Source organism: Euphorbia lathyris, chromosome 2, assembly GCF_963576675.1.
Source record: "Euphorbia lathyris chromosome 2, ddEupLath1.1, whole genome shotgun sequence".
Classification (NCBI taxonomy): domain Eukaryota; kingdom Viridiplantae; phylum Streptophyta; class Magnoliopsida; order Malpighiales; family Euphorbiaceae; genus Euphorbia; species Euphorbia lathyris.
In genome coordinates, this window is record NC_088911.1 from 27473082 (window position 1) to 27500531 (window position 27450).

Consider the following 27450-nt stretch of genomic DNA (forward strand, 5'->3'; position numbering starts at 1 on the left):
ATTTATCAACTTTATAGGGTTTGTTTTGTCCTTTATTTTTTATTTAACATTTAAAATTAAAAGAAATCTCACGGGATGGGTCTCTCGATCCATTTCCTATATCTATCCCGTTTACTTTTGGGAAAATTATAAATAAATTCATCTATTAAAAACTATTTACAACTATGTGAAGTCATAATTTTAGATTATGTCAAATTAGTAAAATCAGTACTTTTAAAATATTTTAAGAATTAAAATTTATAAATTAGAAATTTAAAATATATTTTTAGGGTTTATGATTTATGAATTATGATTTATGAATTATGATTAGAGTTTAGAATTTTTAAATTATAATGTAAAATCATAATGTATAAAGAATAATGACATATTAAAAATTAAATTTGATGATATGATTTAGTTGTAATTTTTGTAGTTATTTGACCCTTTACTTTTCCAATTGGATTGCTTCATTATATATGGGCCTTTGAAGCCCAACAAAAATATAAACATCCAATTATCCAAATATTGTTTCGTCTGTCTTTGAGGTACGACTTACTAGCGAGATTGACCCTCTCTTCCCTATACAATCAAGCAAGATTCATATGAGATTGGAAAAAGGATATATAAATACAAAGTCTTTTCAAAAATTTCATCTTCTTCATCCTCTTTTGCGTCAATCGGAACAAAGATAACATGGAAGATGATAGAGGCAAGGTGAGGGCATTGATAGAGAAAGCCACCGATTCCACCGCGCCTGAGGTTGACCCTCGCCTACTCAAAGCTATCAAATCCGTTGTTCGGAATTCCGACTCTGAGCTCCGACTCGCCGCCCAAACCCTAATGGATCTCATGAAACGTGACCACTCTCAGGTATGGAATTCTGACCTTGTTTGTGATTTTGCCGCTACTACTCCAATGAAATTTTGCCAAAGAGAACCGAAATTTGGTGTTGAAGTGTTAAAAAATCCAGGATTATCTTTGGGTTCATTTATTCTCTTCTTTAAGATTGCCAATACGGATTGATTCTGATTTCAATATCCTTCATTCCAGTGACTAATAGGAAATGTGGAACACATATATATATATATAACAAACACTGAAATTAGAATGATGCTTTCCCATGCTAGCTTAATTTCGTTTTCTGTATTGCAATATTCTGAGTTTTCAGTAAAAATGCCCTTGAAAATACTTGCATATCAAACCCTTATACTGTTGCCTTCATTTTCCGTTTCAGTAGAGATTATAATTTCCTCTTCAGTTCAGAATGACTCCAATTGGTTTCCATTGTTAGGTTGAGATAATTTAACTGTTGCTCTTATTTGGAAATGGGTTCTTGTTAACGTACTTGGATTTTGGGTCCTTTTGTCATCCATCATGGTATCATGAGCTACTTTTATTTGCAAAGCATACCCTAAGTGCTTGGACTATGATTTTTTGCAGGTCAGGTATCTAACGCTACTCATAATTGATGAACTTTTTATGCGATCAAAACTTTTTAGGACCCTTCTTGTTGGTAACTTGGATCAGCTATTGACTTTGAGTGTTGGATTCAGAGGAAATTTGCCGCTTCCTGATCCCGCAGCCATTGCTTCTGTTCTACGGAAAAAGGCCATTGAATTCTTAGAGAAGTGGAATTGTTCATTTGGGGTTCATTATAGACAGATCAGATTAGGTTTTGACTACCTTAAAAACACTCTCCGATTCCAGTTTCCAGACATCCAGGCAAATGCAGCACGTGCTCAGCAGCAGAGAAGAGAAAGAGAGATGAGGTCAAAGGAGATTTTACAAAACAAGTTTAATATGCTGAGAGATAATTTATCTTCAATAAAGGAAGAAATACAGTCCACAATAGATGAGATTGGAGAGTGTTTAGAAATTGTTCATGCTGAAAAGGAAACTTTGCCACCGGTTCCTTTAGACGATGAAGATTTTGTGGAGTTTCGTTCTTCCGAACTCATGCAGATCCGTCTAGATTCCCTGAAAGAGGGTGAAAAGATTCATGAAACTATTGAGAATAAAGTTGTTTTTGATGCATTGAGGGAGCTCTACAAACTTCTTGTGACAAAGCATCTGGTTTCGGTTCAAGAGTGGATCTCTGTCCTTATCCGAGTTGACCTAGCTGATAACAGACTTAGAGATTCCATTTTGAAAGAGTTCATTGGTATCCAAAATCAAATCCAATCTGTGAAGAAGAAATGTGTAGAATCAGGTTGTACTCTTACAGACACCACCAAGCATGAAGAAGACGAGGAAGAAGATTTTTGGGAGGAGGGTAAAATTCAACCGGCTGAAAATAAGAGTTCTAATGCACCCAATAAGCTAAATGATAATGTTGCCATGGCTTCAAGTTCTAGACAAGTAAATAGTGAAGCTCCTGAAAGCAGTAAAGGAAAGGCCAAGCGTGATGGTTCACTACGTGGTGAACAAGGTGAAACTGATTCAAGCCCAACTCGAAGCAAGCTCTTAGCCGAAGCTCCAGTTGTAAAATGGGGATCTTTCCTGGATAATTGGGGTTCAAATCGGGATTTTATGGCCAACCAGAGGGGCTTGGAGCTTGAAAGTCACTGGGGTAGAGTAGACCCTGATGCTGTTATTCCAGCAGAGAAAATTGCTGAGCTAAACCTTACCGCAACTCTGTACGAAGAAGCGAAAGCAGAAATAAGACCATGCCATGCTCGGTTGCGCAAAGGTGGACTCTGTCAAAGAAGAGATCTGAAAGTTTGCCCCTTTCATGGACCCATCATAGCGCGAGATGATGAAGGAAATCCTATCAACCAGAACACTTCAATAGGTGATACAACTTTCGATTCTGATTTAGTAGAGCAATTAGCAAAACAAGCAGTGAAGAATATTCGGGATAGAGATGATGAGGAAACTATGAAAAGAAAATTGGATAAGAAGTCGCAAAAGCGAGCTAAGCTTGCCAAGATTAAAGAACATAATGACGCAGTACTAAGGACTGCTGCAATTGCTTCAACCTCGAATTCTGCATTCATTGGGGATGATTTGGAGACAATAACTGGGGGAAGATCCTCATCAAGAAACAAAAAGGAAAGCCTTGCATCAATGTTGCGCAAGAAAGAAACCACAAAAGATAGGTTAGCAAAGAGACTTTTGAATACCAAGGCAAGAGATGGAACAGTAAGGAAGCTTACATTGGGCGAGGATGCAACATATAGAGAAGCCTTTCCAAATCAATGGTAGATGGCTTTCTCATTCTATTCTTTTTATGGTAACATAATTTGGTTAAACCGTTTGAGTTTGATATGGCATATAAGGTAGCTCGCAGTGCAGAGGACGAATTTGCTGTGAATATTTCTGCAACTCTGCTACACTCGTTCCTCGCTGGGGGTATTTCAGTTGGAGAAACATGAGAACTGTTGTTTTCGTTTTTCTTTTGAAGCATTTTTGTAGCATAATTTTAAGGCTTATGTGATACTTAGCCAAATAATCCGATTCACCCCTGAGCTTTAGAGATGTTTTACTTACTTAACTTGCTTAAAGTGACATGATTGATCCCAAGTCCTACGTGATTTTGAAGTTCCTAAAACTTGAAGCAAGTCAAAGGGTTCAATAGGTTACTTTAAACAAGTTGAGGAGGCCAATAGCAATAATTCACTTTAAGCTAGTAAATTTAGGCGAGTTCAAAGGCTGATTAGATATCTTTAAATTTTAGGAAGTGAATCGGGTTATTAGGCTATATTAATAAGCCTAATTTTAGCCCTCTCGATACCTTATGTTTGCTTTGTAACTAGTGGTCGGTTTCCTGGTTGCGTTACACGAATCAAGAAGTTGGAAATAAATAAAAGATTGTATATCACATTTCCAGTTGTGTCTTTCTTAATGTGATTTGAGTATTTTCTGGGGCAGAAGACTGAAATAAGGGGGTTGTAAACAGTTGAGATTAGATACACAATGGATGATAAGAAGCCTCAGAGTAGGTAACATTCCTTGTAAAACAGGACAAAAAGAAAAGTGAAAATGACATTAGAATCCTATTGCATTACTCTAATAAAATAAAACAGATCTTTCATTTTGAAGTAACGTTGAAACTAAGCCATCTTTTTATGCCATTATCGTCTCCAAATCCACTTTCCAACCAGAAAAAGGCACTATTACCCTTTACAAATAACCCCTGTCTATTGCCATTTAATATTTGCATTTAAGAATCAAGAGGAACATGTGGGAGAGTATATAGCAAAATTCCAATGAATCTTTATTTTATTCATTTTTATTAAATGTATAAGGTCACTTGCACCTATCAATTAGTTGCATATCAAAGTTCAAGTTTGGAGAATACATATACAATTTTTACTATTCTCAATATTTGAAAAGAATTAGCATCCCGTGTTTTCTATATTCGCAGATCGGTACATGTGGTTGGTAAAATTTCCATTTTTTCAAATTTAGTAAATTTAGTCGATAAGGAAAAAAAGTTCAAAAATCTTAGAGGTGTTTGGTTACCTACTTTTCACCTTCTATTTGCCTTTTCACTTTAAAAGGCAAAGTTGTAGCAAACGGGAACAACAAGTAACCAAACGGGTCCATATTCTTTCATCGTAAATTAGAATATGAGATAGATATATTTTTCACAAAACAATAAAGGCAAATTCCAGTCTTATTCTTTTATTGTAAACATGTTTATAACCCTAAAATTAAAATGTGAAATTGGTCCAGGCTTTATTTTAAAATAACAGGAAGTAACAGATAACCACCGGCAGTCGGCAGAAAGTTAAGAAAAGAAATAGAAAAAAATGCAATTATTTAACTGAATCACAGTTACCTTAATGTTATGTTATGTAATGTAATGCCACCTAATCTAATCTAATCTAATATCTTTGCAAGAGCAAGCAAAGCAAACCCTTCCCTCTTCTCTCTGTCTCTCGCGGAAATCACTCAATCCATCCACCATTTGATGTTGATCAACTCATTCCTGTAAATGTCGACCTTGATTTTTCTTTCTCCTTCACCTATCAAGAAAGCCACCTCCTTTTCACACTCTAATTCTCCCCCACACAGATTCCGATCACTCCCTCTTTCTTTCTACTTTCTGTCCCCTCTCTTTTCTTTCTGAATTTCCCCTCCCCTCTCTTATTTTTCACTTACCCTTTGTGTTTGATGCGTTTCCTTCTGCTCTGTCTCGATTCCAAGAATGGAGAAAACTGAATTTTGATTACCCATGAGAGAATAAGCCTAATTTTGGAAAAAGTTGCCTCCTTTTTTCCTTTTTGTTTGTTGAATGGAGTTAGATAGCATTGATGGTGTTCCATCCTCAGATTTGACAGACGAGGATGAGATCCATCAGCACCACCATCCATTCCCTTCAGTTCCGAAGCCTCAAATCAACATCATTAACAACAGTAACACTGTGCCCTCCGGAATTCAATCTATCAGTGTTCATGAACTGCTTGAATGCCCTGTTTGTACCAATTCTATGTACCCTCCGATTCATCAGGTTTGTCCTCTGTTCCAATTTTATTGGTGGGTGGGTTCCTAATTCTTCTGGATCTATTTCTTTGCTTCTTCTTCTTTTTCTGGGGGGATATATTTGGATGTTAAATTTTGTTCTTTGTTGTGGAAGTTCGTTAATCTTTTTTGTTTCTTAGTTTATTTTTGGATTTAAGTGCCTAGAAATGAACTCAAGAAAATTCCTTTGTTGATCAATTGTTTGATAATGATGCATTTAAAGTTAGGGTTCTTTGAATAGCCATATTTTAGTGCTTTAGAATTGGTGGGATGTGATAGTTATGGTGTATAAATACTTTTGTCTTATCATAACTTGTAAGGAAGTAGTGGAGTTTTTGGTGCTAGTATCTATTCTCAGCTTAGCCTCGTGTTACAACCATAAGATCTATCTTGCTCAGGGTAATAAATAAGGAGTGGGAATCATGTTTTTTCTGATTGATCTTCTTCCTGTTATATTTGGTAATGCTCAACTGATCAAAACAATCAGTAATCATCCAAAGAATAGAAATTTTTGTTCAGACTGATTGTTATTCACCATAAATATATTTTTCATTTCTTCTTGATAGCAAGTAGGAAGTGTCTTAGGGGCCTTCTATTCGCGTAGGCAGCCGGAATTATTGATGTGTGAATACTGGTGTTGATAATTATGACATTTTGGTAAATTTTCTGTTGTAGTCATATGTTTTCATCTGAAGATTAATTAGAGGTGGTCTCAAAAGGGTATGACTTGTTGTCATATGTTTTTCATCTGAAAACTCCGGGAACAACTAGTTAGAGATCTCAGAACGTGCTGGTTATTATATTAACATTGGAATGATTGTAAAACGTGAATCAAAGTTTTATTTGAGGCATGAATATGACGAACTAAAAGAGCATAGAGTTGGTGTAAGAGTCTAGTGATTTCTGTGGGATTTGGATGAGAAAAATGTCGGAAGTTCTCTAATTATCTTCAATCTATAGACTATAGAGTACAATAGCTTAGATGCCCTTGCTTAGGACTAGCTATCTAGCAGGTTTAATTATTTGACATTCATTGTTTGTAATTTGCTGTTCAGATTTCATTGTGTTATTCGGAAGATATTTGCAAAGGTGTAAAGCAAATCGTTTTTTTTCTGCAGTGCCACAATGGACATACACTTTGTTCGACTTGTAAAACAAGGGTGCATAACCGGTGTCCCACCTGTAGACAAGAGCTTGGTGACATTAGATGTCTGGCATTGGAAAAAGTAGCTGAATCACTTGAACTTCCTTGCAGATACATGGCACTTGGATGCCCGGAGATTTTCCCATACTACAGTAAACTTAAACACGAGACCCTGTGTAACTTTAGGCCATACAATTGTCCATATGCTGGATCTGAGTGTGCCATTGTTGGGGATATCCCGTTTCTAGTTGCTCATCTAAGGGATGATCACAAAGTAGACATGCATTCCGGATGCACTTTCAACCATCGTTATGTCAAGTCTAATCCTCGTGAAGTAGAAAATGCAACATGGATGTTAACTGTAAGTATATGTTCTTGTTCAGAATTACTTTTAAGGAGAAACGATCTTATCTAATACACTTTTGATTGGAATGGATGAAATGGTCAATTTTAGATGTCCCTAAATGATTAAAACATGCTTCTTATGGTTTGCTTGATTTTATAATAGTGTTCCATAACACGATTTGCCCACTCGCATTTAGTGTTTTATTATATTAGTTTTCACCTGATTCTGCGTTTTTTGCGTCATATAACAAATTGCATCTTGAAGTAATTGAAGAAGTAGTCCTCGTGTGAATCTTTATATAGCACGTTTTTTTTTCTGCAGTCTGTTGGTCGATTGGTCAAAATGGTTGTAATGAAGAACTAACTCTATGTCATCAATATACTGAAAATGAAAGGAAATTGTAAAGAGTATCTTCCTTTGTTATATGAGTATATGGGAATCCTCTGAGTCCCGCACTTGGATGCTGTTTCTAAGCAAGTACTTATCCATCCTTGTGATCATTTTGGATGATAGGTTTTCCACTGTTTTGGCCAATACTTCTGTCTCCATTTTGAAGCTTTCCAGCTAGGTATGGCACCTGTTTATATGGCATTCCTGCGTTTTATGGGCGATGAGACAGAAGCTCGTAGTTACAGCTATAGCTTGGAAGTCGGTGGAAATGGGCGGAAGCTGATATGGGAAGGGACCCCAAGAAGCATTAGAGATAGCCACAGGAAGGTTAGGGATAGCCATGATGGGCTGATTATACAGAGAAACATGGCACTTTTCTTCTCCGGAGGGGATAGGAAAGAGCTAAAGCTTCGGGTGACAGGACGTATATGGAAAGAACAACAAAACCCAGAAGGCGGTGCATGCATACCGAACCTCTGCAGTTAGGTGTTTCTCTTTCTTTCTTTATCTTCCCTTGTGCTGCATCTTTTGTAATATGAGAATCTGATGTAATGAATGTTGGAAGGCTAAGCTTTTATACATTGTGAATAATGAACCTGACGAATTTTTTCATATCTGCCTGTGCTGTGCTGTGAATTTATCTTTGTTAGCAGTAGCTTTCATTTAGTAATTCGTCAATTTGGATCTCAGCTTATCAGGTTTGAGGTTCGACTTTCCACTCCATCAAAATTTAGCCCTTATTGTTAGGTGATCTGTAAATCCCACTTTAAATCTCCATCGAGGTCTGTGGTTTGTCCTGACCTTGGGATTGCGTAGGTCTACCCTTACCTAAACTTTTCATTACCAAAAAATTTAGTAATTCGATGCACATTGACATTTTCAACTAATCATCCTAAATCTTGCAAAGTGGTCGAAGAATGCATTGATCATTTTCTTAGAGGCAAAGAGAGTGATGCAAATAGGGAAATTGCTTAATGAAGAGGCATGTGATGTGAATACCTACTTGATGAGTTCATGTGTGTGGCATTTAGGATCAGAGACGGATTTAGGGAGCTTGAGTTATTCGTGTTATGGAGTTTTAAGCACTCACAGATATCGAATTACCTCTCTTTATCAGCTAATTCTGGATTCAAATTCTTATCAGCTAATTCTGGATTCAAATTGTAATAGAAGGCTTGGAATCTTTGGATGTAATCACAAAAAGATTATTTCGTATTGAAATTTATTTTACTGTAGCTTTTAAAGTCATAAGCTTGATATTTATTTCAATTAGAAATTGAAAAAAAAAAAAAAACTATTATTGAATTTAATCTTTGATTTCGATCTGTCACCATTGAAAAATATCATTGAATACAAAACCTGAATCGAATAATATTTTATGAAGTTATGGAGCTTTTGTGGTCTCAGAAAGTATGGACATGGACATGGACAAGGCCCTAGAAAAATCTAGTAGTGAGTATTGTTTTATCAGAAAAGAGAAATTGAAAACCAAGATTTCATATTTGCATGAGATTGTATAAAATCAGGAATAAAGATTAAAAATACTCTTAATATTAGTAAAAAAAATTAAATTTTTTTTTAATTTATAAAATGGAATTTTCGAATTATGCAATGTCAGGTAATGAATTTACATGGGATAAGATTCGGGTCTCGAGCTTATAGGTTAGAGAGACGTTTGATCGTGCATTCACAAGTTTTAACCGGTTGGATTCTTTATGGGTTATAGTAAATTACACAAGGGTTTTCGCTGTTTTGATCCTGTGTCTTCTAAATTATACATCTCACGTCATATTATTTTTTATGAGCAGGATTTTCCATTTGATGATCTCAATAAATGTGCCCAACGTGTCCATGATCCCACGCTTATTTTGGCTGCACCACAGGTTACTTATCCATTGATATTTCCCAATGCTGAATCGATCCCAGGAACTCCACGGCAATCTTCAGTTCACATTGACTCTGCCCCTACATCCTCTTATCGGTCTCCAAATCTGCCTTCATAAACGACATCTAATTTGCAGCCTGATACTCCTGTCTCCGTGAATTCAACGTCCCCCACTAGGTCTCCTATGCGATTCGAGGCTGCCTCTCCGGTGACCGATTCCTTAGATAATTCGAGTGCAATAAGTGCTCCGCCACACACTGTTATCAACACTCATCCAATGACCACTAGAGCCAAAGGTGGCATTTTCAAAACCTAAGATGCTTGTCCATAAAATCGAGGCTGATCCCACTACATTTTTACAAGCATCTAAGCATGAATGTTGTAGAAAAGTTGTGGGTGAAGATCATGCACTAATGGTACATGGAGTCTTGTTCCTCTTCCTCCGAGGGCCAATCTTATTGATAATCGGTAGTTGTTTAAGACTAAAACCGATGCAAACAGGGCAATAGAACGACATAAAGCTCGTCTAGTCGCAAAAGGTTTTCATCAGCGACTCGGGATTGATTATTCTGATACTTTTAGTCCGGTGGTTAAGCCTACCACTATTCGGCTTATCCTTTCTTTGGGAGTGACTTACGATTGGGATATTACTTAGCTTGATGTGTCTAATGCATTTTTACATGGTGATTTGCATGAAGATGTGTATATGGTGCAGCCCCCTATCTTTGTGGATCCGGCTAATCCATAATTGGTGTGCAAATTGCACAAATCTTTGTATGGATTGAAGCAATCGCCTCTATATGGCATGAGAAGCCTACTTCCAAGCTTTTGGAATTTGGTTTTCAGGGATCCAAAACCGACACTTCACTTTATTTCTATCTCTCAGGCAAGGTGCGTGTATATTGTCTGATCTATGTGGATGATCTGTTGGTGACTGGGAATGATTCTGGTTTGGTCACACAATTGACCAAGTTTCTTGAGCTTAATTTTGCTATTCGGAATCTGGGGTCATTGCATTATTTTTTGGGTTTAGAGGTGACCAGGAATTCAGATGGTTTATGGTTACATCAATTCAAATATGTTTAGAATATTCTCAAAAAGGCTAATATGGTTGATTGCAAATTGATCTCAAGTTCGGCTAATCCTTCGGAGCATTTATAAGCCGATTCTACGGACTCCTTTCCAGATTCATATCTCTATTGCAGTATTGTAGGAAGTTTGCAATATTTGACATTCACTCGGCCAGGTATCTCTTTCTCAGTTAACCGTGTATTTTAATTTATGCATGCTCCTTCTAACACTCATTGGAGTGTAGTTAAACGTATTTTGCGATATTTGAAAGGTATGACTTGTTTTGGTATTCGGTTTACAAAAGGCTCAATACATCAGTTACATTGTTACTTTGATGCTGATTGGGGCGGAGATCGTGATGATCAACGGTCCACAAGAGGATATGCAGTGTTTCTTGATTTGTATTTGATTTCTTGGTCTTCTCGAAAATAGAGTATTGTCTCTCGGTCCTCTACGTACTGAAGTAGAGTATCAGGCTCTTGCTTCTAGTACATCTGAACTCACTTGGCTTCAAATGCTACTTCGAGAGATTGGCTTTCCTATTCCTAAAGCACCGGTGTTGTGGTGTGATAATATCAGTGCAATTTATCTGTCTGCCAATCTCGTCTTTCATAATTCTACGAAGCATTTGGAGATTGATTTTTACTTCGTTAGAGACAAAGTTCGATCACAAGCTTTGGTGGTTCGATACATCTCCACGAAAGATCAAACAACGGACATTTTCACCAAACCACTTGCTAGAGGATGATTTCAGTTGCTTAGAGACAAGCTGACAGTTCGTGACCATCCTGTTCAGCTTAAGGGGGGGTAATAAGGATATAAGACAGATTCGATTTAGGATTGTTTATAGGATTGTTTACCCTAAACCGAATCTGTCTAGGATTGCTTTCCTAGTCCATTTAGGACTGTGTTGTCGAATCCGTTTAGGACTCTGTATTCCTAAAATAACTATGTATAACTTTTACTATAAATATGTGCAGATGTAACACGATTTATTATGCAATAACATAGAGATTTATTATTCCTTTATTATCACACTAAAACTTGCATAATTTGACATCTTCATACTTGGATCATTCTCTAATTCTTTTGGATCTCATTAATAAAATATAGTGGGGAGAAAGCTTAGATTTCGAATTGAGATAGCCTAGATTCATGAAACTGGCTTCGTTGGGATGATTAAGGCGCATTGGATGGGCAACTCTAGTTTATCCTTGACTTCCAACATCGCTGCATGTGTGGCAAATATGGAACAATGGGGACATATTTATCTAAGGAGGTTCACTGAGAAAGGAAAGAGAATCAAGTTAACGATTCCCGACTGTGTGACAAAATTAATCTGAATTCTGTTCCTTGTTATCTTGAAGCTAAACATTAACTTAATATCTTGTTGGAGCAGGAAGAAACTTCTGAAAGAGCGATCGTGTAGCCGGTAGTGTGCTTATAAAATGTGTATATTTGTTATGTGTTATTGAGAGGTGTCAAGTCTCGAGTAAGCATTGAGAAGTCTACTATCCAGATTAGGGGCAAATGTACCATTAGTATCAAGTAACAATCTAGTGAAGACCGAGTGACAAATTCACGGGAGTTATTATTAAGCAAGTATTGTCCTAATAGTCTTTCTTAATGTCTAGGTCAACAATTAAAGTTTATTTTTGTTTCTAAATTAACTCTTCTCTTACCGCTATTTTAATGTAAGACAAATTTTTAGAATGTCTTTTTCCAACAATTGGGAATGAAATGGAGCGCGATAACATTGATTCAATGAGACGTGTCTTAAAGTTTTTAGTTTTATGTAAGCAAATTACACTAGTCTAAGTCTAATCTCATCAATCTCCTTCTGGCGATAATCAACCTTTTCAACCATTTTAGGAAATGGTTGAGCCTAAACTAAAAAAACTAAGGATCCGTAAGTAGTCGTAAGGTTGTCAAGCCTACAATCTCGAAAGGTACTAACCCATAGTAAGGTCTCAAATATGAATTTGGATGAAAAGTAAGGTGATTTAGACACAATTAAACATAGGAAAACAATCATAAGAATTTTGTGTTCATAAATTTAATTGTATGTCGTTTCGAATCTGTCATTCGTCATACTCCTCCCTTGAAAATTATCATTCCAATATCCATCAAATGCTTCACATGAAGTAATATTCAGACCTTCAATGTCTAAACTGTTCAGAAATAGCTCCCCTTATCAAGTGAGCTCTTTTATTCATTCATTCATCAGAAGCATTTCAGATATTCAAATTTGCATCACATGAGCAGTCAATCATGCATAAAAAGAAAAAAAATCATAAAAATCCAAAAAGAGAAAACTCATGTTTCTCATATAAAAATCTCAAATCTTCTTTTCAAATACAGAGAAAAAAATAATTCCCAAAGAATACATACGATCCATCCATTTTGTCGTGCATAGATGTCGAGTTTTTGCAGGAATACAAGAAACCATGACAGGTAATCACAAGTAGAACTCATCTTCAAAATGATACGGGGAGCCGTCACTCAGTCAAATCAATCGGAGAGCCATCATCACTCAATAAAACTAGAAAAGGCTCAGTCCCAAAGCCATTCAAACTATAGAATGAACAGTCTCAAGTCATTCAAAACCAAAGAAGGCCCAGTCTCAAAGCAATTCAAAACTGTAGAATGAACAGTCTCAAGTCATTTAAAACTAGAGAATGCCCAGTCTCAAAGTCGTTCAAACTGGAGAATGCCCAGTCTTAGAGCCATTCAAAAATGTAGAATGAACATTCTCAAGTCATTCAAACCTGGAGAAGGCCCAGTCTCAAAGCCGTTCAAACTGGAGAATGCCCAGTCTCAGAGCCATTCAAAACTATAGAATGAACAGTCTCAAATCATTCAAAAATGGAGAATGCCCAGTCTAAAAGTCGTTCAAACTGGAGAATGCTCAGTCTCAGAGTCATTCAAAATTGTAGAATGAACAGTCTCAAATCATTCAAAACTAGAGAAGGCCCAGTCTCAGAGCCATTCAAAGTGAAGAGTGAATGTTCTCAAGCTCAACTTAACAAGAACAGAGTGTGCATCTGTCACTCAACTTATCCCACATTGCACGACCTTCAGGGCCATTGTCACATAAGCTAAATAAAAAAAAGAAGAAAAATCCAGAGAATCCCCAACAGAATCAATTCAGATTAAAAAAAATCAGTAAAAGATTAACACTACCTACATCAAATACACATCTTGCAGGGAGCCGCTCTAAAAAGCTCAAACTAGTTGCGAGGAGCCGCTCATAAAACTCACACCTTTTGCGGGGAGCTACTCTAAAAACTCATACCAGATGCGGGGAGCCGCTCTAAACACTCAAAACACCTTTGCAATGAGACGTGGCTGTCATGGCAGGAAGTCACCGCATCTAAGTAGCAGGGTGCAGTTGAAGCGTCTAAGCAGCAGGGCGCACTTATGAAAATGGCTCGAAGCAACATGTGGTTGTCTTAGTAGTTCGACTAGAAGAACAAGATAGTCACAACATCCATCCAAACCCGGAGAATGGTCGGTCAAAGTCATTCCTAAACACTTCAAGCGTTTCAGGTACACACAATCCAAAAAAAATCAAACAGGAGCGGAAAGACCGAAAACACTCATTTCTAAGCTTTTTTAATTTTGTTGTATAATAAACTCGTCAAAATGTGTATCTCGATCTACTTTGTATACTCCATTTTCAATGGAGATATACAAAGGGGGGTAGCTGTATATACCCATTTTTATCCGGACCAATTTGTATGTTTTTAATAAATTTTACTCGAAATTTGAATAATTCGTAGACCTCGGCATGGGCGGGGCCTGTCGGGCATGTGATTAAACCTGGTAAGCCCAAGCCCACACTAATTAGAGTCGGGCTCGGGCTCGGGCAGGCTCGGGCCTAAAAAAGGAATCCCAAGCCCGCCTGCCCAAGCCCATATCTATATTAAAAAATATTTAATTAAAATAAAATACTCATTTTTTTAATAAAAAATAATAAACATAATAGTTAATAAGTCTTAGAAAATTATAATAAACTAATAGTTAAATTCAAAATAAAATTACAACATAACAATAAAAAATAGATAGAGTTAGAGAGTATATATATGAGGTATTTAAATAAATATTAAATTTATAAATATATATATAGATAACGGGTCGGGCCGGGCTAGGCCCGACGGGTATTTATATAGCCCAAGCTCGCCCATTTTCTAGGCGGGCTTATTCGGGCTTGGACCGGGCCGGGCCTGACACTAATTTTATGTGTCCAGACCCGGCTAAATTGGCCTGAGCTCGGACTGGGCGGGCGGGCTCATCGACCCATGGCGAGGTCTAATAATTCGTAAATTATTCAAAATATACGGTATTATCTCGAAAATAATTTATTAGGAGAAAATTGTGTCATTAAGGCTAATTTATCATATTTCGGTATAAATCACTAAAAATATCGAATTATATTCAAAATGTGACTTAATGGAATTAAAATACGATTTTAACCTATTATAAATTTTATTCGAAATATATTCCTCAAAATTGAATTTGCTTAAAGTTGAGTGATAAGTTATTAGTTTAAGTCTGAGGACTCAAATATAGGACTTTGAATAAAGAATATGTGTTTAACCACTAGGACACTTATTAACTTATGTTTAATATATAAACATTATAAAAACTAAATATTTAGACTATCATTTATTATTAACTTTTTTTATATTTTTATAAATGTTATATAAATTTTTTTTATGAAATATTTAAATATTTCATAAAATAAAATTTAAAATTCTAAAAGAATGGTATAATATCTATTTTATTAGACAATTATTAAGTCTCTGATCTTTTATTTTTTGGTTCATTAAACCCTTGATTTTTTATTTAGATACATTAAGTTTCTGATCATTTATTTTTTGTCTCATTAAGCCATTGTTGTCCAAAAAAGTAAGTTTGAACATAAAATTTGGTTAACATACTGTTTTTCATTGCACATGCATTCAAAATTTATATTTTTTTCACTGTTTGAAAGCAGTTTTGGATGTGTAATATTACTATTAGAAAACTGTACAAACTTTCATGGGTGTTAAAAGACTTTCGGTGGAGTCTGACAATTTGGAGGCTATCAACAGGATTTCGGATAGACAGGCTGTTTGTCTTAAGAGTTAGAATCTCATTAAAGCCATCTTGAGGCTTCGTCCTGCCTTCGATTCTCTTACCTTCTCCCATATTTATAAGGAGCAAAACCGCGTGGCGGATCGCTTGGCAGCTGCTGGGCATGGGGGGATATTAGGTGTTTCTACCCTTTCCGTTCCTCCTTCTTTTCTGTTACCTTCTCTTCTTGAGGATAGGATTGGGGTCAGTCTTCCTAGACTGATCCCGGGTTAGGTTTTTGTTTGTTTGTTTTTTTTTCTTCCCTTCTTACCAAAAAAAAAAAAGAAAACTGTACAAACTTTAATTCAAACTATAAAAAATATATTTGTTTTATAATTTCAAATGCAGATAAAGTTAATAACGTATTTTTAACAGAATTAGATGTTCATAACTTACTAATTTGATCATTAAGGGCTTAATGAAACAAAAAAAAGGGAAAATTACAAAACTGGGTCAAATGGGAGGCCCATTTACATATTTAACCCATTTACTAATCTTACTACATATCTAGACTGATTTTGTGTAACTTTCCCATAATACCCTCAATATTTACGCGCGGCTCGCTCTATCCCGTCTGACTTCGCATATTCGACCATATGCGAAGCTTGCGAAGCTGATGTTTGGATTTACTTAATGAATTTAGTTCCTGCGAAGCTGAAGTTTGTTTTGCTTGATGAATTTAGTTCGCATATGCGAATGCTGGATATGACTTGAAGCTATTTCGCGAAGTGGTATATAACAAAAAATGGCAAACAACAACGGATTCTAACATTAAAATCATAACATTATCAAAATTTACAAGAAGATTGCTACAATAACAACATTCAAATCATAACATTATCAAAATTTACAACAAGATTGCCACAATAACAACATTCAAATCATAACATTATCAAATCGTTTCGCGAGGTAGATCCATACGTTTCAGACGCTTTCTCTTCGCATATCTTCGCGAAATCAACGATTAACGAAGTAGATCGTCACTTTCCAGGCTCGTTCTCTTCGCAAAGCTTCGTGAAACCATCGATTGCGAAGTGAATTCATGAAAAAACGCAGAAAAAAAAACCAGATACTTACATTTTTCGTCCCTTTCACCCCGAAAAGCGACAATAACAATATGATAACATGGAAAGAACGAAGGAAATAACGTAGAAAAACCATTTCTTTGATGGTAACAAGAAAAAAGAAACCAAGCAACGAACAGGAAGATGAAAAACCATGGCTTCGTTTTCTAGGGTTGGGAAGTTGCAGAATTAAGAGATGAAGAGATGAACAAGAGAAATTCATTGTGATTTTGACTAAATGGTGCAGATTTCGTGCAATTTAAAGGAAGAAAGGAAGATCAAAAGTCTTGAAATCATTAATGCAGGAACAACTTTTCGCATAACCAAGGGATAGGGGGAGCGGCGATTCGCATAACCAAGAAGTGGTGGAAGTGGGAAGGTTGGGGGTATTATGAGAAAGTCACACAAAACCAGTCTAGATATGTAGTAAGATTAGTAAATGGGTTAAATATGTAAATGGGTCTCCCATTTGACCCAGTTTTGTAATTTTTCCACAAAAAAAATAGATAATCAGAGACTTAATGTATCCAAATAAAAGATCAATGGTTTAATGAACTAAAAAATGAAAAATCAAAGAGTTAATGATGCTTTTTGCCATTTTATTATATTTATATGTTATGTTATGTTTTTTTTTTTTTGGTAAGAAGGGAAGAAAAAAAACAAACAAACAAAAACCTAACCCGGGATCAGTCTAGGAAGACTGACCCCAATCCTATCCTCAAGAAGAGAAGGTAACAGAAAAGAAGGAGGAACGGAAAGGGTAGAAACACCTAACATCCCCCCATGCCCAGCAGCTGCCAAGCGATCCGCCACGCGGTTTTGCTCCCTATAAATATGGGAGAAGGTAAGAGAATCGAAGGCAGGACGAAGCCTCAAGATGGCTTTAATGAGATTCTGACTCTTAAGACAAACAGCATGTCTATCCGAAATCCTGTTGATAGCCTCCAAATTGTCAGACTCCACCGAAAGTCTTTTAACACCCATGCGAATGGCGAGTTTAATGCCAGACAAGATCCCCCAGAGCTCTGCAGTAAAGGAGGAGCCCGTACCTAAGTTATGTTATGTTAATAATGATCGTAATTATTTAAACAAATATTTATTTTATATTTTATATTTTTAATTTTTATATAATTGAATTTTTAATTCATTATTTGGATTTAGAAATTTAATATAATATATTTTTTACTTCAAAAAAAAAAAATTTAATATTTTTAATTTTATTTATATAATTTTTATAAGTTAAAATGTAAATAATATATATATATATATATTTAATACCAATTGAACCCAGTTGAATTTCTAACTTTGACCATTTGTCTTTTTTTAGTTTTTTTTTTACAGGTCCGGTAACTATGGGTATAATTGAAGACCAATATTAAATGTATTTTTCTATATTAACGGTAAAGTTGACCTGGTCAAATGAGAGTCACAAAATCGTAGAACGGAAAAATTTACCGAAGAAATAAAGATTGTTTGAAAAAATAGACCGGAGGGGTTTTAGCAATAGCCAATTCCAATGGTTTCACAATCCATAAACCTCTCTTCTCAGTCAAACAAAGTTTAGGTTTTTCCTTTTCTCCTCAACAATGGAGCTTCTCAATTCTTCACTTTCCCAAAACCCTCTATTTGGACAACGATTTTCTTTCATCGCACCCAAATTCACAATCGATTCTTGTAACATCAAATATCCGTACAAATTCCATATCCCCGGTCATGAATTTTACAGAAACTCCTCAATTCCAGTCCATTTATCGTTCTCTCTCTCTAGAAATGTGCATGTTTCAGCTCATTTTGGACGAACCACGAGCCGTAGAAATTATCTGAGGAAAAAGCTCATTGATGATCAGGTGCGTCAAAATAATAGTCTCTCTGATTTTTTGAATTCGAATCTTCAGGTTGATACTTGTAATAACACTAGCATTCGCGAGAATTTGGATACTGGTAGCCTCGAAATGAGTGAGTCTAGTTATGACTTAGTTGAACCGCAAAGTGCAAATTCATGGGAAACAAAATTGAACAAAGTGGGGGAATCAGCTCTGTCAAATAAGCTGGAGAAATGGGTTGATCAGTACAATAAAGAGACTGCATATTGGGGCGTCGGTTCTGGTCATATATTTACAGTTTTTCATGATCTGAAAGGGAATGTCAAGCGTGTTTTAGTTCATGAGGAAGAAATAATGAGGAGGATCCTAGTCGAGAAGGGAGAATTTGGTGATCAAGCAGAAGTTAATTCAAAAATCCTGTATGCCAAGGGTTTGGCTAGAGAGATGGAGAGAGGGGATAATATTATCCCAAGGAATAGCTCAGTAGCAAAGTTCGTTGTTTCTAGGGATTCTAGCTTCGTGAAAGCAATTCGTGACATTGCTCTTCAGCCTGAATTTATCCCAGTAGTATCAGGATATGGAAAGATGATTTTTTGTGGTGTTGTTGCAATTTGGGCACTGACAAAATTGTTTACATTTGGAAATAAGGAGCAGAAGTTAACAGAATTAGAGAAGGAGATGATGAGGAGAAAGATTAAGTCGAGAAAAGAGGGAGAGATTCCGGAGAAAGGTACTGTGGAAGTTATTCAAGAACCTTATGAGCTTCCGGGGATGTCAACTGAAAAACCCAAATTGGACAAGCAAGAGCTAGTGAAAAATATACTTGAAGCAAAGGCTTCAAAGAATAAAATGATGCTGGAGGATTCTTCTAGTTTCCAATCTAACGGTGGTACAAATTTTGATGAGAAAATTAACATAATTAGAACAATGGCAAGGGAAGCTCGTGAGATTGAGAATGGAGAAGCATCAATAGGTAAGAAAGATAGAGAAGAAAAACAGCCTGTGAACGAAGCATCATCAAGCAAGATTGAAAAGTTTAAAGAGAACACAGAGGAGGTGGTGAGTTTTGTAGGTGACATTGAAAATATAGATTCTGATAAGAGGACAAATATGGATGAAACGCTAGGTAAGTCTGTAGGTAGATCAGAAGTTGATGATGCTGGAAATCTGCATGAGGTGTTATGTGAAAAGAGTACTGTTATGCAATCTCTCAGCACTTCAAGTTCAGATGTACCAGAAGGTAGGCAAACTACGGTGAATGGAGAAGTTAAGCTTTTGTCTGCTACTCCTAATGGTAAACTTCCCATGCCTAATGACAGATCTATTACAACGAAACCAAGGCTTATTCGTTCAGTCAAAGAAGCAAGGCAATATCTTGCTAAGAAAGGTAACAAACATACCCAGGGGCCCCAAGTTGATGCGGTGCAAGAAAGTGCCACTGTGCTGAGTTCTCCTAGGGATAAAGTATCTTATGGTCAAACAAGCCAAAGTACAGATAAACCGGCGTATGAACCTGATGCTTTGGGCAGAATTTTGGATCCTTTACCTGCTGCAGATATTTGTGAGGATTTGAGCCCAAAGGTAAAAGAATATGTTTCAGCCAAGAAAGATGATTCCGATAATTCCGAGCAAGGAAATGAGGCTCATGATCTTCATATTGCCCAAAAGCTCTCGAGTAGTGATGCGGATAGAAGCACAGAGAGAAGACACCCTGTGGATAAAGAAAAATGGTTAGAGAAAAATTTTCATGAAGTTGAACCCATAATAAAAAAGATTGGGGATGGATTTAGGGGCAATTACAAGATTGCTAGAGAAAAAGTAAACGAAGATGCAGTTACTGATGTAGCTCATTTTGAATATAATGAAGAAGATAGTGAACTCGAGTGGTTGAAAGATGATGATCTGGCAAAGATAGTTTTTCAAGTTCGAGATAATGAGTTGTCTGGTAGGGATCCATTTTATCTCATGGATGCTGATGATAAAGTTAAATTCTTTGAAGGTCTTGAGAAGAAAGTTGATAGAGAGAATGAAAAACTATCTCAAGTGCATGAATATCTCCATTCAAACATTGAGAATCTTGATTATGGGGCAGGTAATCGTTGCTTATAATTATGTAATTTATTTATTGTTTATTTATCCAGTATTCTTAATCATTTTAGTTGTGCCTATTCTGAGATACAAATCCACTGAGTGTTTTCTTCTTCTCTTCCTTCAGATGGCATAAGCTTGTATGATCGACCAGAGAAATTTATACCACGCTGGAAAGGGCCCGTGTTAGAAAAGAAACCTGAGTTCCTGAACTACTTCCTTGAAGAACGCAAGGCAGTTTTTACTGGCCATGCTGGTACTTCGGACCTTGCAAATAAAGATGAACAAAACTTGATTCCAGAAACATCAGAATCCGCATTTGATAAGAATAATGTGGCTTCCGTGTCAGACAATGCTTTAAGGAAGAATTTACAAAACAAGGATCCTAAAGATTCCAAGACAGTTATAGAGAGTAGTGATGGTTCTGTTAGAGCTGGCAAAAAATCAGGCAAGGAGTTTTGGCAACACACAAAGAAATGGTCCCGTGGGTTCGTGGAATCTTATAATGCAGAGGAAGACCCCGAAATCAAATCTGTCATGAAGGATATGGGAAAAGATCTGGATAGATGGATTACTGAAGACGAAATACAGGAGGCAGCCGATCTAATAACTAAACTGCCTGAGAGAAATAAGAAGTTCGTGGAGAAGAAAATTAACAAGATAAAAAGAGAAATGGAATTGTTTGGACCACAAGCTGTAGTTAGTAAATACCGTGAGTATGATGAAGACAAAGGAGAAGATTACTTGTGGTGGTTAGATCTTCCACACGTACTGGTATGTAATTGTTCATTCATCTTCTTAGTTATACTTACCTAGAGCTTCCAAATTACAGTCAAGAGTACTTATCATAGACATCGAAGAAGCATTATGTTAAAGCCGGATCTTTTTATATCATAAATGAATCTCTGGCATGGCATTTTATTGCTTTTTGCAAACCTTTAGATTTCTATTTTCTATTTATGCATCTTTCGTTCAGATAGTGCAAATGGTGTGTGTGATTATTGTCTTATGGCTTAATAGTTAGTATTGTGCGGTTCAAATCAATAATGACATTTGTATATTTCAGTATTTATTGAGTAAATTGTTGTTATTTGCAGTGCATCGAATTATATACAAGGCAGAACGGAGAGGATAAAGTAGGATTTTATTCCTTAGAGATGGCTGCTGATCTTGAACTAGAACCAAAGCCTTGTCATGTGATTGCTTTTGAGGATGCCAGTGATAGCAAAAACCTTTGTTGCATTATTCAATCCCATATGGATATGCTTGGAAATGGCCAAGCCTTTGTTGTTCCAAGGCCTCCTAAGGTAAAGATTTAAGCTTATCTGATTCTTAACTTTGAGATTTTCAGCAGATCATTGAGTTCTGACAGGAATCTATGTCATGCTTCGAGGAGAGGCATTTGTTTGACTCATAAACAAGAACCATGCTTTATTTGCCTGTGTTTAGAAAACTTGAGCTCTTTTAGTAAATGTGTGTTCTGTTCTTTAGGTTGAAGTAATCTAATTATTGGATGCTAAGTTTCTGTTTTAATTACAATATAGAGAGGTGAAGGGGCAAATTTATCTCCATTTTGAATACTTTTTTTCCTCCTCTAAATGTTGTTGATGTCACTAGGATGCGTATCGGGAAGCGAAAGCAAATGGTTTTGGTGTAACAGTAATGAGGAAAAGGGAGTTAAAGGTGAATGTAGACCAGACCTTGGAAGAAGTGGAGGAACAAATCAGTGAGATTGGGAGCAAGATGTATCATGATATGCTCATGAAGGAGCGTTCTGTTGACATGAGTGCGCTGATGAAAGGTGCTTTAGGTTTCAAGGGCCGCCCAACTGCTACTACTAAGAGGTATGTTACTATGTTTGTTCTTGCAGCTCTAACATAAGCCCACAGCCAAAAGGCGAAGATGTTCTCAGTTTGATTTCATTTGTTTTACATGCAAAATAAACACTTAATTGTTTTATTAATTTCAGAAAAAAATCAAAGCGTACTCTGAAGAAGCCTAAGAAAAAGTGAATATGATATACACCAATCACCGAGGCTTAACAGCGAGTGGTCGTGTACGAGTTTTGGTGACACGGCCCCCTCCTCATTAGCAGCTGTTTCTAGCCCTTGTGAACCTCCCAAGGGCAGGTTCTGTGCGTTACTCAACTGTTAACTGTCCGCCCCTGGAAACTCTACTTTCCATCCGACTTGCATGCTTAAAGTAAAGGATGCCGCCAGAATTCAATCCTGATCCAGGATCAAACTCTCTATGAGATTTGTGCTTTTTATAGGGGTTGCCTGAGGGCGATTGTGTTTATTTATTTAAATAAATTAATTAAATGATGAATTGTGGGTTGTGGCTTTTGCTAATATGTGCTTCCAGTAGTCTGTTTAGTCATCTAAAAGAGTAGCATTAGAGCAACTCTACTGGTTATACATTGTGTATGTTTTCAGAATTTTGGGAGTACACAACCACTATAGATGTTGTATATAAAATTGGTTTGTTATCTCTTTTGTGAGTATACTTGTATCTGCTACATTATTTGGGATTAAAAAGGGATTTGAAGGAGAGTAGTGGCACGCCTACCATTCCAATGGCCGAATCTGACGTGTGTAATATGCGCGCCAGATTTGGGATGTGCTGCTATTTCTTCCCTTTTTCCTACTTTTCTTTTTGTTTAGGACAACCCACTATTCTTTATATATTTTAAATAAATCCTTTAAAAACCAATTTTATCTCAAACTTAATAATTTTAATTGAAAAAAAATCCTTTTGTATCAAACTGTAAAATGAAAGGATATAGATCCTTTCACAATGCAAAACATTTCTCAATCAATTTAACCAATATTATTCATAAGTTCCAAACACTCAATTGATCCTCTTTTGTTGGATAAATATTTTTACATGATATTTAAAATAAATATTGAATAAATTATTAGGTTGGATAAAAATTATTAATTGTATATTAATAGAGTAAACTCCGTTTGTGAGGGTCACTTGGTGGCCTTTACAGCCGGTCCCAAGCCCGGACAAAGGAGGAGGGTTGCGGTAGGTTTGTGGCGGCCAGCGTAAAACTTAGCCACATCTTATGACATGAACCATACTATAAATACCGTTGGGGCGTTCCCTACTCAGCGACGCGCTGCACTTCCTAGACCCGGGTGTAGTGATAAATGTGCAAGGGTTGCTAGGTCGTCGCCCCGAAGCGGCGCGCCACCCCAGGACCCGGGGGTGGTGTCAAATATGCAAGGGTTGCGGGTAAATAAGCTAGTCCACGGTAATGGTAGGGGTAAGGGTAGTAGGTTACGCTTTGGGACATGGAACATAGGTTCTTTGACATGAAGATTAGCTGAAATTGTAGATGTTATGAAGAGGAGGAGAATAAATATAATGTGCCTACAAGAAACCAAGTGGGTTGGAGCCAAGGCTAGAGAGATAGCCCCTTGGGGTTATAAGCTTTGTTACTCAGGAAAGGATAAGGGTAGAAATGGAGAAGTTATTCTTATTGATAGGGAGTATATTGATGATGTAGTAGCGGTGTCTAGGAAGAGCGATAGAATTATGAGTGTCAAGCTAGTGATAGGGGATGAGGTTGTGAATGTCATTAGTGCATATGCGCCACAAATAGGATTAGATGTCTCTATAAGACAAGCTTTTTGGGAGGACTTAGAGGAAGTGGTGCAACAGGTTCCTAGGGATGAAAAAATGGTACTGGGGGTGATCTCAATGGACACGTGGGTTCTAGGCGAGATGGGTTTGAGAGTGTTCATGGAGGGTATGGTTTTGGAGATAAGAATGAAGCAGGAAATGATATTTTGGAATTCGCATCAGCCTATGACTTGAGTATCATGAACACATGGTTTATGAAGAGAACATCCCACTTAGTGACTTAGGAAAGGATAAGGGTAAGGGTAGAAATGGATAAGGGTAGAAATGGAGAAGTTATTCTTATTGATAGGGAGTATATTGATGATGTAGTAGCGGTGTCTAGGAAGAGCGATAGAATTATGAGTGTCAAGCTAGTGATAGGGGATGAGGTTGTGAATGTCATTAGTGCATATGCGCCACAAATAGGATTAGATGTCTCTATAAGACAAGCTTTTTGGGAGGACTTAGAGGAAGTGGTGCAACAGGTTCCTAGGGATGAAAAAATGGTACTGGGGGTGATCTCAATGGACACGTGGGTTCTAGGCGAGATGGGTTTGAGAGTGTTCATGGAGGGTATGGTTTTGGAGATAAGAATGAAGCAGGAAATGATATTTTGGAATTCGCATCAGCCTATGACTTGAGTATCATGAACACATGGTTTATGAAGAGAACATCCCACTTAGTGACTTATCGGAGTGGCGGTAATGCGAGCCAAATTGACTTCTTCTTAGTAAGGAGTGCTTGGAGAAAGAGTTATATTGACTGTAAGGTGATCCCTGGTGAGAGTACGACAACCCAACATAGAGTAGTGGTGCTTGATTTTCGAAGTAGGAAATGTATAAGAAAACAAACACCACAAGTAGAGACTAAGATCAAGTGGTGGAAATTGCAAGGAGAGAATCAACAAAAATTTGTGGATGAGATGACCAAAAAAGATGTTTGGACTTGTAATATGGATTTAGATATAGATTCGGTATGGACTAAGATGGAGCATAGTATAAGGGAAGTAGCGAAGGAAGTTCTAGGGGAATCTAAAGGTAGCATGCCACCGGGTAAGGACACATCTTGGTGGACAGAAGAAGTACGACAAGCAGTAAAGAGTAAGCGAGAATCCTATAAAATATTGGGGAAATGTAGGAGTGACGAGAACTACGAAAAATACAAAGAGGCTAAAAGCGAAGTAAAGAAGGTCATACGAGATGCTAGAGAGGTGAATCGGGATCTGTATACCAGATTGGATACGAAAGAAGGGGAAAGAGACATATATAGAATTGCTCGGATGAGAGATAGGAAGACGCGAGATCTCGGAAAAGTTAAATGTGTGAAGGATGTGGACCAGCAAGTCCTAGTTGGAGATAAGGATATCAAGGAACGATGGAGGTCCTATTTTGATGACTTATTTAATGGAGATCGCAGACAAGATGTAGGAGATATAAGTATCCATCACGATATGATAAATCATGAATGCCTGCGGAGAATTCAAAAAGGTGAAGTCAAAATGGCATTAAGTAAGATGAAGTTGAAGAAAGCAGTAGGACCTGATGGCATCCCTATTGAGATTTGGAGATGTTTGGGAGAAAGAGGAATCGAATGGTTGACGACGTTCTTCAACAAAATTTGGAGAAACAATAAGATGCCATCAGAATGGAGGAAAAGTATCTTAATCCCTTTGTATAAGAACAAAGGCGATGTCCAAGATTGTGCCAACTATCGGGGAATCAAATTAATGAGTCACACTATGAAACTTTGGGAGCGAGTGATCGAACAAAGGCTAAGGAGGACGGTGAAGATCTCGGAAAACCAGTTTGGCTTTATGCCGGGAAGATCAACTATGGAAGCCATCCATCTAATGAGACAATTAATGGAGCACTATCGAAATAAGAAGAAAGACTTGCATATGGTTTTCATTGACTTGGAGAAAGCATATGATAAGGTACCAAGGGAAGTACTTTGGTGAGCCTTGATAAGGAAAGGCATTTCGCGGAAATATATTGACATCATAAAGGACGTGTATGAGGGAGCATGCACGAGTGTACGTACTAGTGTTGGGAAGACGGAAGAGTTTCCTATTACGATTGGAGTGCATCAAGGTTCCGCATTAAGCCCATTTCTTTTTGCCATCGTTATGGATGAACTAACAAGTTCACTTCAAGATGGTATACCATGGTGCATGCTGTTTGCAGATGATATTGTGTTGGTTGATGAGACGAAAGAAGGAGTGGAGAGGAAGTTGGAACTATGGAGACAAACTCTAGAATCTAGAGGCTTTAAGTTGAGCCGAAGTAAGACGGAATATTTGGAGTGTAAGTTTAGCGGCCATAGGAGTAGGGAGGCAGGGACAATCACCCTAGATGTGAGAGTTGTTCAGGCCTCGGATTGTTTCCGGTATTTAGGATCTATTATCCAAACGGATGGAGAAGTAGATGGAGATGTTGCTCATAGGATTAAAGCTGGTTGGTCGAAGTGGAAGAGTGCTACGGGTTTCCTTTTAGACCCCGGCATGCCTAATAGATTGAAGGGGTCACATCTATTCAGAATAAAATGAGAGAAAAGGATCGGGTGAGTAACGAAATAATTAGGACAAAAGTAGGGGTCACATCTATTCAGAATAAACTGAGAGAAAACCGACTAAGGTGGTTTGGCCATGTGAGACGTAGAGCGCTTGATGCGCCGGTTAGGAGAACCGAAGAGTGGCAAATGGATGTAGTGGTGAGGGGTAGGTGAAGACCTAAGCAAACTTGGAGGAGGGTGATTGAGAGTGATATGAGTTTACTGGGAATTGAGGAAAATATGGTAGTGAATAGGACGGAGTGGAGGGAGCGAATTTGTGTTGCTGACACGACTTGATTTCACGGTTTTATATGATGGTTCATGTTAGCCCACCCCGAATCATTTCGGGACTAAGGTTTTGTTGTTGATGTTGTATATTAATAGAGTAAATATATAGCGTTTTATGATAAGCAAGTCCTATAAAATATGGAAGTAAGAAATGAGTATAGTAAGTTGTTGATTAGTGATGTGTTTTTGCTATGTGTCGCAACAAAGTTGTATACGCCTCTATACTGTGAGACTGCTGTGATCTCATCAGCAAATTCCATCACGGTGACAGTAATTCCACACTATCCATCATATCAGCAATCCCACATCACTGAGGATGTTAACCTCATAAGATGTATTCTGTGTTTTATAGGAAGGCTAATGTTACTTTAAATTTGATGACACCTGCTGTTGAATAATGAGAATCAAATGGAGATATATAATAATCAGCTTTTTCTTCTTGAATGACTAATATCAAGTCAACTAATTTGTTGAACTTGTGATAGATGCTCCATTCAATGCTTGCGAACTATTTCAACTGTTCAGGCCTTATTGACCATGTAATATGCTTCACTTCAACATTATATTAGTAAACAGAAATGAAACTGTAAGTTCAATAAGAAGCAACA

General features: G+C 37.1%; 3 protein-coding genes across 3 annotated transcripts; all 3 read left to right on the forward strand.

Moving 5' to 3' along the window:
* Nucleotides 1-526: 526 nt before the first annotated feature.
* On the forward strand, nucleotides 527-3807 carry LOC136217550 (UV-stimulated scaffold protein A homolog). Its single transcript, XM_066004123.1, has 2 exons — nucleotides 527-849; nucleotides 1420-3807. Exons 1-2 carry the CDS (start codon nucleotides 673-675, stop codon nucleotides 3181-3183), a joined length of 1941 nt encoding a protein of 646 aa, XP_065860195.1. The 5' UTR covers nucleotides 527-672; the 3' UTR covers nucleotides 3184-3807.
* A 980-nt stretch (nucleotides 3808-4787) lies between these two features.
* LOC136217551 (E3 ubiquitin-protein ligase SINAT3) lies at nucleotides 4788-7937 on the forward strand. The gene is made up of 3 exons (XM_066004124.1): nucleotides 4788-5434; nucleotides 6564-6950; nucleotides 7449-7937. Exons 1-3 carry the CDS (start codon nucleotides 5219-5221, stop codon nucleotides 7809-7811), a joined length of 966 nt encoding a protein of 321 aa, XP_065860196.1. The 5' UTR covers nucleotides 4788-5218; the 3' UTR covers nucleotides 7812-7937.
* A 9977-nt stretch (nucleotides 7938-17914) lies between these two features.
* LOC136217552 (uncharacterized) lies at nucleotides 17915-22862 on the forward strand. The gene is made up of 5 exons (XM_066004125.1): nucleotides 17915-20378; nucleotides 20502-21148; nucleotides 21472-21681; nucleotides 21992-22218; nucleotides 22344-22862. The coding sequence occupies exons 1-5, from the start codon at nucleotides 18050-18052 to the stop codon at nucleotides 22384-22386; spliced, it is 3456 nt and encodes a 1151-aa protein (XP_065860197.1). The 5' UTR covers nucleotides 17915-18049; the 3' UTR covers nucleotides 22387-22862.
* The last annotated feature ends 4588 nt before the right edge of the window (nucleotides 22863-27450 follow it).

What these genes read in the sequence shown, in the direction of transcription:
- LOC136217550 (XM_066004123.1), top strand. Translation starts at nt 673, where the DNA reads ATGGAAGATGATAGAGGCAAGGTGAGGGCATTGATAGAGAAAGCCACC. An exon ending in TGAAACGTGACCACTCTCAG is followed by an intron (nt 850 to 1,419) that starts GTATGGAATTCT and finishes GATTTTTTGCAG; the next exon opens with GTCAGGTATCTAACGCTACT.
- LOC136217551 (XM_066004124.1), top strand. Translation starts at nt 5,219, where the DNA reads ATGGAGTTAGATAGCATTGATGGTGTTCCATCCTCAGATTTGACAGAC. An exon ending in TGTACCCTCCGATTCATCAG is followed by an intron (nt 5,435 to 6,563) that starts GTTTGTCCTCTG and finishes TTTTTTCTGCAG; the next exon opens with TGCCACAATGGACATACACT. An exon ending in ATGCAACATGGATGTTAACT is followed by an intron (nt 6,951 to 7,448) that starts GTAAGTATATGT and finishes TTTGGATGATAG; the next exon opens with GTTTTCCACTGTTTTGGCCA.
- LOC136217552 (XM_066004125.1), top strand. Translation starts at nt 18,050, where the DNA reads ATGGAGCTTCTCAATTCTTCACTTTCCCAAAACCCTCTATTTGGACAA. An exon ending in GAATCTTGATTATGGGGCAG is followed by an intron (nt 20,379 to 20,501) that starts GTAATCGTTGCT and finishes CTCTTCCTTCAG; the next exon opens with ATGGCATAAGCTTGTATGAT. An exon ending in TAGATCTTCCACACGTACTG is followed by an intron (nt 21,149 to 21,471) that starts GTATGTAATTGT and finishes TGTTATTTGCAG; the next exon opens with TGCATCGAATTATATACAAG.